Source organism: Nuphar pumila, chromosome 12 (assembly GCF_984573655.1).
Source record: "Nuphar pumila chromosome 12, dmNupPumi1.hap1.1, whole genome shotgun sequence".
Lineage (NCBI taxonomy): Eukaryota > Viridiplantae > Streptophyta > Magnoliopsida > Nymphaeales > Nymphaeaceae > Nuphar > Nuphar pumila.
This window is the reverse complement of record NC_143260.1, coordinates 29,719,151-29,730,751: the sequence shown is the minus strand read 5'-3', so window position 1 is coordinate 29,730,751 and position 11,601 is coordinate 29,719,151. Positions and strand designations below refer to the sequence as shown.

The following is an 11,601-nucleotide window of genomic DNA, read 5'->3' as shown; positions in this document are numbered from 1 at the left end:
AGTGTTTGCTAAGATCATATCATAGGACAAACCAAAATCTAAAATCCTTTCTCCACTTTCGTTTCTTTCTCCTATACCATAGCCTCCATGGATACTCTCAAATCCATCCCTACTAATGCCTAAATGCCCATTAAGGTCACCGCCGATGAAAAGCCTTTCTCCATAAGATATCCCTTATACTACTCCATCTAAATCTTTCCAAAATTGACGCTTAATAGAATCATCTAAACCTACTTGAGGTGCATAAACACTAATAATATTAATAATATTTGTACCTAATACTAATTTAATAAGTAAAATCCTATCACCCCTCCTACATACCTCAACTACATTATCTATAAACTCTCGAGTCATAACAATCCCTAATCCATTCCTATTCTTATTTATTCATGTATACCAAATCTTATATTCTCAAACTTTTATCACTTGTGCTTTCTCACCTACCCATTTGGTCTCTTGTAGACATAAAATATTAATCTTTCTCTTACGCATAACATCTACTAACTCTACCAACTTACCAATTAAAGACCCTATGTTTCAAGTGGCTAACCTAATTTTATGGTCTATAAAGACCCTATGCTTCTTTTATAATATTTACTTATTTATTTATATTTAGGATTGTTATGTAGTACACTAAGCAGGGGTACTTTTATATCTATAAAATTATTGTAACTAATCAGTTTTATATTTAGAGTATGCCACACGATTTCCCACATAATCATGAGTTTGCAGCCCTTCCTCGCATCTTCTCTTCCTCTACTGCGTGTGCATTTTAGAGATTCATCATTGCATTCTTTCACTGGCATCCTTAATTTTTTACATTTCCCATGTTATAGGCAATGGCTTGGGATCCTCCTGGGTGGAGAAGAGGCCTGAGAGTTCCATTTGACTGGCATTGGGCCCTGCCAGTTTTGAAGAACTACTGAACCACACGCTGCATAATTTAATTAAGTTAATTTGCATATTAACAGATCATATCTTGTTTTCGTGAATATGAATTCAATATGTACAACAGCCTCCTGTTATCCAATATCTGTCAACAGGCTTCCATTCTCTGATGGTTTCCGATCCATATTGAGGTTGGATGCCATTATTTATTACTGTGAATGGTATCTAAAACCCATGTTAAAATGCAGAGTGCTGTTGGTTTGGAGCATGAATGGGACGACTATGAACATATTCGCTCTTATAACAGGGGATTCATAGAATAAGCATTGGATGGCATTCATAGTGAATATGATCTCAATTCTTAAGCCTTGAAGGTTTCTCTCACCATAGCCATTCACATTGGATGCATGTGCGTGTGTGTGTGTGGTACCATGAAAAACTTGTTTCATATGGCAATTGAAGCGTTCATGTTTATCAGGTGTGCTAAATGCTAAAATTGGCAAGGCTTGCAATATGCCATCAAATGATCAGCTCATGTCCCCATTTTCTAGTTCAAGGAGGTTACTTTTAGAGTGAGTACATATTGTTTATGTACCAAATCAGGTTCAGGCTTACGAAATTATGACAAAGATAGGAAGAAGTAAATCAAGAGACAGCCTCATGTTACTAGTTTTCTTGGCACCATTCTACCTCCTGCAGTAGAAGAAGATGATGTGCTTGATTTAGAACTGATGGCATCACTTGTGCTGGTTCCCATGGAACTCACTGTCAAGCTCTCTTGTGAATTGTTCCCTGTAGTAAATCTGTCCTGACCTTGCCCTGCTTGGGAGATTCTGCTATTACTCATCATCACTTCCTGTTAACATCAATAAAAAAAAGAAATTCCTTGTTATTATTCATCTTATCTGTTTACCCTCTTTTATCAAACTGTAAGTCTCAAATCTATTGGTGTTATAGAGATGATCAGTGGCCTAATCAAGAAAATTAGACCAAAAGTTCAAATACTTGTGACATTTTCTAAGGATTACCAAGAGAAACAACTTGGGATACTTGGAAGATCCTTTTCTTCAAGTTACTTTGGGCTTCTACTAAATCATTCAGCTTAGGTGGAAAAGACGACTTACCGAACCGACGTAAGAATGGGAACCCATGACGTTGAAGCCGGGAGTAAAACTAAGGCTTGAGTTGCCAAGATCTCTCAGCCTATTAAGCTCTGGCAAAACTACTGTCCCAAGATCTGGTCTATCCTTCCTCTTCAACTCGGAACATTGTAATGCCAACTTTGCAAAAACAAGAGCTTCTTCCACTGGCCAATCTGGAACTGTAGGATCCAACATTTCCTCAAAAATTCCACGTTCTATTGCCCTCTCAACATGGTGAGTGAGACCCATTGGTGGCCTTGCTGTTATGATCTGCAGAAGCATAATCCCAAGAGAGTAGATGTCAGACTTGATGCCCAACATTCCTGTTTGTTGGTACTCTGGATCAATGTAGCAAAATGTCCCAGCTGTCGATGTCATCCTGTATTGAGTGACGTTATCTGCTACCGAAGGAGGGACCAGCCTAGATAACCCAACATCACTAATCTTGCTCACGAAGTTCCGATCAAGTAGTATGTTTGCAGGCTTGAGGTCTCGATGAACAAGGGGCTCTGGCTTTGTTTGGTGCAGGAACTGTAGGCCTGTTGCTATCTCAGCTGCTATCTTGAAGCGCAACTGCCATTGTAGACTCGGCGTGTTTCCTCGTCGGAACAATAGGTCATCTAAGCTTCCTCTCTCCATGTACTCATATACCAGGCATCCATACTCTGGGCAAGCTCCAAGAAGTAGGACCATGTTTGGATGCCTGATGCAACTCAACACCTCCACCTACACCAGTTCAAAAGAAAAATAGAAAACGGATCTTAGTGAAACATTATATATATATATATATATATACACACACGCTGACCATCCATCACGCGAACGTGATGGACGTTCAGCATGCAAAAATGAGCAAAAAAAAGTGCAAAATGCATTTTTTGTGTGCTTAAACACCCTTTACGTCAGTTTGAAAGCACCGCTAAAAGCTCAGTGGGGACACAGCATTTTACTTTTTTGCTTTTAGCTGTGTTTCAAAACGCCGCTAAAGGTCCCAGGGTCTTTTTTTCGCTTTTTTACGTTTTTTGTGCGCTTTTTGTGTTTGTTGCGTGATCCATCATGCGTGTGATGGACGGTTAGTGCGCTTGAGTTCTGATTGAACACCTACCACTCATTATATATATATATGGGTAGGTGCCTGACACTTTTTTTTGTACTTACCGAGCTTTGGAAAGATTGTTTCTATTCTTTCTAAAATCTGACTATACAGATATGAAACAATCAATGGTCTATAATTTTAAAAAATATTCAATGCTTAAAAAATTATTTTTTCTCAAAAAAGCATGATCCAAGTGATTGTCTTTCCACTTTTTGAAATGTCGTAGTTCAAATTGTTTGTGATGCCAAAGCCACACATCGGAATAATCATCAAATGCTGGCTTTATATCCATCTTTTCATGTTTCTAGCAGTGTGCTACCATTGAGGAACTGGCAAGGTAATATTTTTATGTTGCATATTTGGTTGCAGATACAAGTGAGACTACGGTTATTTTATGAAGTCTCCAATATCACTAGTATATAAGAGGGTGTAATGGAGGCAAAATGGAGTAATAATATCATGCTTGATCTATCAATGAAATAGAATGCAGTTGCAGATGACTAGCTCAAATTACAGTTTTTTGCATCGTATGAACCTATGAGAAGGAAGGTGCCGTAGATGAATCAACCACTATATTACTTCACTTTGTTCACTCATCTATAAGGATTCGATAATGCATAATTTCATACCTCTTGCTGGAACTGGGTCCGTCCTTGGGCTGCATCTGGTCTTAGGACTTTAATGGCTACTGAAGTGTGGTCTAAAGTAGCTCTATAGACAGGTCCATATCCACCCTCTCCAATTTTGAGTGATTGAGAGAAGAAATCTGTGGCGGCTTCAATCTCATGTATGCTGTACTTCCTGTACCTCACTTCGGAATGCGCCAGTGCATCCAAGACTTTCCTTTTTTCTTCTGCTTCCCTCTTGGCTTTCATCTCTGCATTCATCCTCTTTTGTGATTCTATCTCCGCAAGCCTTCTTGCAGCCTCTGCAGCTTCGATAGCTGCCTTGCTCTTTGCCTTCTCCATTTCTGCAATTGCCAATGCTGCTTCTTCCGCCAGCCTTGCTTCCTCGACTTTGTGTGCTTCTTCCATTTGCCATTGATGAAGCTCCTTTGCCTGTGACCATCCGTTTGTTTCATCAAATGATTTTCGTCTGACTTGCGTGTACACGCAGACACACACATATAGTACAAATCACTTTAGACAATATCTACTTGGAAACACAATTTTTTCGGCATTTTCCGTTCCGAGTTTTTTGTGGATCTTACCATACAAATATGATTTACATGTTTTATTTAGTGGAAATTGACTTTTCGACCACGAGATTGTGATGCGTGCAAGTTTTTCAAAGACTTTAAAAATCAATAGCCCCACAATGTACAAAATTTTTATAATTTAAAGTCATTTTTGCATTTGAGAAACAATCTTAGATGCAATCTTTAACAAACAAACCATGCTGAACACATTTTTAGGGTCAGATTGAGTTGATATAACTTGCATATGCAGTTGACTCTCTCTCTCTCTCTCTATCTATCTATATATATATATATATATATATATGGAGAGAGAGAGAGAGAGAGAGAGAGAGAGAGAGACCTTTTGCTTTGCACTGAGAGCTTCTTTGCAGGCGTTGCTATACATTTCCATTGTTTGCTTCAGTTCCAGTCTTAATCTTTTCATCTCAGCCTCCATTTCTCTCTATAAAATCAATGAAGATAAGAAACACTGTTCATTACCATATTAAAGTTGGAGATCTACTGCTTAATAATATCCTTTATCTTATCCTTTAATGTGTAATCATGTCTAGGACATCGCAGTTATTCAATCACACCTTCAATCTAAGCCTGGTCGTAAGACCATGGAATTGCAGATCTAATCTAAAACCTGCTAGGTTTACCTAGATCAAGGTACTAAAGTAAAATGACATTATGCATATGTTTGTATAGAGCACAGATTCAGTAATTGATGTGATCCTCTTACAAGATGATTGCCTCATTTAGAAGTGGATGTGAGTCCCCTTCTTAAAAGTAGCTTGCTGGTCAGATAAGCAATTTATATTGAAAATTATCTCTGTAAAAAAAATTGAAAACAAACGAACTTTTGAATAGGACAACTCATTGAACGAAGAACAATTTAATTAAAAAGTATCTTTATATCTAGCTCGCTACCTGCAGTCCTTTTTGAACTAGCAAGTTTCATTTGAACAGGTAACAATGATGTTGTTTGAGTGATCACTTCAGTATATGTTCATTTGTGCATGTGTATATAAAATTCTTACAGTTGAGTGTCCTGCAAAGGAGTTTGTTGGGCTCCCATCTGTGGGAGAGGAACCCTTATCCAAGCTGTCAGCACCGAAGTCGATGGAGCGAGATCCATGGGTCATACTGAAATCGTTTCCACTGGAGATGAAGGTGAAGTCCACAGGATACCCATCTCGAGAAGTAGATACCCTGGGAGAGGATGTGCTCTCAAGGAACTTGTGTTCTTCATGGCCGTCATGAGTGAGGGGCGTGGTCCTCATACCCGCCATTGCTCTCCCAGTTGTTCCCATCCTCTCAGAGGGACCAACTGCATTGCCTGGCCTCCATCCGCGCTGCAGCGGAGACCTGTTAAGTAAGAAATTGTGTCACATGACATATCATATAGTGTTCTGTTTGATGCGTTGCACTTGATCCATTGCAGAAACATGTCTAACACAGACTGTGATGATCATGTGTTTTGGATGGGCCAAGGACATGCAAGTGGTTGAGGCAGAAGTAGTTTCACATGGAAGGTGAGCCCTATTACAAGCACTGGGCTCATTCAAAATACAATAGATAGATGTCTAATGCAGTCTTTCTCCTCCTACTTGGTCCCCCAAGCATGTTTCTCTTTGCTTGGTGCATCCATGCCCCGCTTTTGCAGCTGCTTGAAGCTCTTGATGTTTGAAGTACAAATTTTTTTTTTATGACATTTTTCAAAATGACACGAACTTTTTTGACATAATTAAAAAATGCGCCTAATGTTTGGAATTTAATAAAAAAAGGCACCAAAGTTTTGTTAATGTATATAAAAGACAAACCAGTTTAAAACTAGCTATAGTTACTATTAACCTATTTTGGGTTAGTACAAAATACTACTACTTTTTACCCTTCAATAATTAGAATATACTCCTGGTCTTATATGAAACTTTGGTTTGGAATGCTGATGAATTAGATGGATATTGGTTTCACATCTTCTTCTCCCAAATTTTCATTTTTGGTTGGATTTGACTTATCCATAAAATGTATTTGATTTTTATATCATAGTCATTCCCATGCCACAACAAATTGGTTCAACTTGTCGAAAAGAGAGATATCGAACTTTGGACAACAGAGAAGTGAAATAAATTCTTAAAAGACATATTTACAACAGTGGGATTCAATGTTCACTGGGTTTTGATTGACCATAAAAAATTCAAGTACATTTTTTATAATTGTCAAAACATAGGTGCATTTTGAATTATGCAGAATTTGAAACCTCTAATCAGCTCGTGTTTGGGATTTAAGATAATTGACATCCATCAGAAATGAAAATTTTAAAAAACTTAAATACCAAGAAAATGTTCCGGACAGGTGTCAAACGCCCAGATGCACCAAGTGCAACCATTCATACTTGGGGCAAGCACCAAGATATGAAGCACTCTCCTGACCCAATCCCAGTCATCTATTTTTCCAAGTTCACTGTTTGCATGATCATTGTTATGAATATGGTACCTCATCATAGCATTAGCAGGCTCATAGGGTTCTGAGTTTTGTACTGGCAGCACTGGTGGGCTAAATGAGGGCTTAGCATGCAGTGGTAGAGGCTGCCTAACCATTGGAAAAGCAGCAGGTAGTTTTTGTGGGGCACTTCTGGTGGATGGCCGGACCTGTGGGATCTTGCCTTTGGCCACCACATAAACTGTACAGAAGTCTGGCGCTCCTTTGAAGATACAACTTGGCACATCAGGTTGCCTGAATTTCCTGTGACATGATGAAATGGCCTAAGCATTTGAATGAAAATTTTTAGAAAAGGGGTAGAAAAAAAAATGCCGAAAAGCATACCTCGTGATCGCGCTCCTCGTTGATGCGCCAAGAACGATGCTAGTGATGCAGTTGTTTATGATGTAGTCAGTAATGGCCTTTGACACATCCACATCCTCTATAACAACCTCTTTAACAGTCACCTGTAACCATATGGAAATTAGACGTGCTGTGTTTCATTTACCTATAAATTTATTGTGTCTGTGCGCATGTGTACGTGTATACAGGGGTGGAGATAGGATTTGGGCACAAATACAAAGTAAAATAAAAATACTAATAATATATTTTTTTAGAGAAAATTATTAACAATATATTTTAAAAAATCAAATCAAAACCCTATTTTCAACAAACATCATAAATGGTTCACTTATGCTAGATAAAAAATCCTAATATTCTAACCAAAATCAAATCATACAATATACATGGATTCACGTCAAATGACAATTAAAAAAAAAAACACAAAAACCTTAAAATTATAAACTAAACATTTATATCATTATAAAAAAAAACCAAATAAAAACTAATCACTACAAACAACATAAATTATGCATTTATGCTAAGTAATAAAAAACACTAATATTCTAACCAAAATCACATCTTGCAATATTTATATATCTATGACTAATGATAATTGAAAAAAGCACAAGAAAACCCTTAAACCATAACTAAACATTTATGTCATTTAAAAAAACCAAAACCCTAATCACTACAAATATTATAAATTATGTAGTTATGATTAATTAATAAAAAACCCTTAATATTCTAACCAAAATTAAACCACATAATATTCATGGATTCATGCCTAATGGTAGTTAAACACACACACACCACCTTAAAACCATAAACTAAACATTTACTTCATTCTAAAAAATAAATAAAAAACTTAAATTCTAACAAACATCACACATTGTAGATATGCTAATTGAAAAAAAAGCAAAACCCTAATTAAATATTTGTCATTTGAAAAACAAAAATAGAAGACGTAAATCCTAACAAAAATCAAAGATTTAGGGGTTTGATAACAAAAATCAAACATTTATTAATGGAATCACACTTAATGATAATTAAAAATAAAATACTATATAAGAAACCCTAAAACATTCATTATATAATCATGTAATTTGAAAAAAAATAAATCAATACCCAAAATCCTAAAATAAATCATAGATTTATGCTAATTGAAAAAGAACAAATAAAAGCTCTAATATTCTAACAAAAAAAATCAAGCATCCATTATTCATGCTTATTGCTAATTTTTAAACACACACATACCAACCACAACAGGGGCAAACGACAAATGTCAGCGGAGCCTTGCAGGCTCAAAGAGAGAGAGAGAGGAGGGGACCACCGACCACAACAAGGGCGGATGGCATCTCGCAAAAAGAGAGAGAGGACCACTGACCACAACAGGGGCAGACGACAGGCACCGGTAGAGCCTCGCAGGGAAGGCGAAGGACAGGAGAGAGAGAGAGAGAGAGAGAGAGAGAGAGAGAGAGAGAGATTGGGAAAATGCGTAACAAAAGGGGGGTCATGCACTGCCCATGCTATGGGTCAAGGTGAGCACTCATTTTAAGGGATTTCAGCAGGTTTAGATGGCACATGCCCACCCTCCCGCTATATATATATATATATATATATATCACATCTACGGTGTTAGACATGAGAAAAAAAAATCAATACTACGATTTTTGAAGGGGCCTAAAGACCTAACGAAAAGGGTGCCTAAGGAATGCATTACTCAGAGACAATACATCCTTGCTAACTTAGTAAAACGGGAAGAATAACTATACTGATGCCAAGAATCTTTACGAAGTTTCGTAGCTTGTTTATGGCTTTTCTTGCTGAGAGACAGAGAGATTACATGCTTTCTAGCACAAAATCCGCGGAAAGGAAGAAAGAGGTGTGTCTTTTCAATCTCAAGTTGTTCTTGGATGGATGCCTGACTTCCATCGCTGATAGTAAAGCCACCTGCATGATACGAAATTGTTATCAAAGAATATATCATGAGAGAGAGAGAGAGATGCTATTTAGATGCCCCAGAAATGGGGTCCTATTTGGGGCACGGTTTCTTGGCTCCAAATGAGAATCATTTACTCACCGATTTCTCATGCGCAAGCAAACGGGTTGTGAGATTTGAAATCACAATGAGCCTATTTTACTCACTTTTCATGTGATTCCAAATTACGTTCTCCACCATATGATTATGAATCATATGATTTCCAATCACATAAGACGAAATCACATGAGATTTCAAATCAAATGAGATGCAAGCAAACATGACCTTGGTGCTGATGAGTATGATTAAAATAGTACCGAGTGAAAAAGGAGAGCATGAAAACCACTAAACTGTCTGTACTACTCGCTTCTCCCGCAATTAAGTTCCATGTCAGTTTAGAATCTGAAGCCAATGTTTGAAAATGAAAAAGAAAAAAAAAAAGTAAAAATCTCATGAGGAAAATGTTACATATGAGAAGTTTTTACATGAGAACTTTTTATGAAAAATATTCTCTTGTTTGTGTGACATGAGAAAATCTGGTTGGAGAAAAGCCATACACCGGCCTACAACCGATTGGATCCGGCTCTCATTGATGCTTTGAGGTATGAAGTTTAGTGATTGGGAACCCGAAACCAAAATTAGCATTTCTGTATGAGCATCTTGGGTACCACTCAGGCATCATGCATGTGAAATTTTTCATTTATTTATTTTTCTTTTTAGTTATTTGATAGGCAAAACCTCGTGGGATTCGAACCTGTGACCTCTCTGTTATGCGTAGCTTTACCATTTGGCCTTTCATTGGATCTCTCATTATTGGGCATATGTCATATATAGTAAATACCATTCCCAGAGCCTTTAGGCCACCCTTTCATTGATGGCCGCACAGATCAGATGCAATCACATTCAGTGTAGCCATCCTCGGTGATTCATCGACTAAATAATCGATGAATAACAACTCTCATCCAAAACAATTTGGGACCATGATTTTCATTGAAAATCGTTGGATAGCCAAGTTGCCGATTAAACTGGTGCTGCAAAAGCCTATATAACTTCGCCATGAAAGAAAGGCGATATATTGAAGAGAGGTTCAAGTCCATTGATTGGATGGCTATCCTATTTCAAATGATAGGATCCGTGTTCTCAGGAATCATAAACCAAGTTGCTCAAATAGAAAAGATGATAGGAGGATTGAGAAAAAAAAAGGATGAAAGGAAAGAGAGCCTACTGTTGACAGCTGCATGTCTGTTCCTAACGTGGATCAAGATGATGGTTGACACCCCAATGAGAAGCTTGTCCACCGCCCATTTAACAGCAAACTGGCTGCCCTTGTCATTGTCAATGGCCACAGCCATCTTTGGACATGAAGCGTCATCCCATACATCAGCAGTCTCGCCGCATTGTTGATGCATCTTTTCTTTTTCTTTTTTGTGTCTGTTTCTTTCTCTCTTGCGCTCTCGCTCTCTTTTTTTTTTTTTTTTTTTGTTCTCTTGAATACGTAAGCTGAGGTTAGACAGACCCTTACCAGTTATACAACAAGATATATACCCATGGGTTTCGAATTTTGATGTCCTTCCACTTGGTGACGTTCACAGGCCCTTTGATCAGATGAGCGGAGCCCTCATGGACCTCGGGCTCTCGCCCTCTGATTCAAGGGGCGTGACAATCTCTTTCTCTCTCTCACCTCCCTGATCTTTTCAAAACAGGCAACAGAAATGGGGAAGAATTATAGCGTGTTGGGAGAGAGAGGTTCAAGTCCGTTTTTTCTGTTACAAGCTGATGCTTTATTTGGGTAAGCTGCGAGTTGTTGCCCTTCTTTAATTTTGTCAGCTACGCGCTTTCTCCATTCAGTTGTGGACCCCAAACCTTGGATATGAGGTGGCACTCTCTTATTTGTCGTGAACTCTAACTCTTTTTTTTTCATTTCCATGTAACAGAGAAAATAATATAACTAAAGAGCAGCAGAATACAGTGGCTGAGGATGAGATATCCTCAAGGCCGTTCATTTGTCGGGAACCTAACTCTTTATTCATGCATAAAAGTAGCTCTCTCTCTCTCTCTCTCTCTCTCTCTCTCTCTCTCTCTCTCTCTCGTGGTTCTCTTTAAAAGCTTATGAAAAAAGGGTTCTAACTTGGCAAGGTAGCCCGCTTGTTTGGCTTCAATGGGTTAGATCAAGGCTGGGTCAGATTTGACCCTAACCTGTTCATATCACCAATAACTGGTTTTTGGTTCGGGTTCAACAAGCCATCGCAACAAAAAAGAAAGATCAACATATCCAACCCAATATCATTTTCCAATTCCCATGCTCAATACTACCATTGCTGTCAGGGTTATATGAAATTTTAATAAACAGAAAATGACCTTAATGCCTAAAAAAATGATATGTTTTCCGAAATGCTCTCAATTTGCGAAATTTGCTTGATGTCCATAATCAGAAATGCCCAACTTTTTTTACCTTCGCATGAGTGAACCTCATGAGCTTCATGAGATATATTAA

The 11,601-nt window shown here is 37.9% G+C and overlaps 1 protein-coding gene across 1 annotated transcript; it reads right to left on the bottom strand.

Annotated features, from left to right (window-relative positions):
* Positions 1-1,546: 1,546 nt before the first annotated feature.
* Positions 1,547-10,516, bottom strand: LOC149820476 (U-box domain-containing protein 35-like). Its single transcript, XM_089981809.1, has 10 exons — positions 10,333-10,516; positions 8,973-9,079; positions 7,133-7,254; positions 6,803-7,051; positions 5,347-5,674; positions 4,665-4,766; positions 3,756-4,184; positions 2,069-2,756; positions 1,965-1,976; positions 1,547-1,653 (listed from the first exon to the last, which is right to left on the bottom strand). The coding sequence occupies exons 1-10, from the start codon at positions 10,514-10,516 to the stop codon at positions 1,547-1,549; spliced, it is 2,328 nt and encodes a 775-aa protein (XP_089837935.1).
* Positions 10,517-11,601: the final 1,085 nt, after the last annotated feature.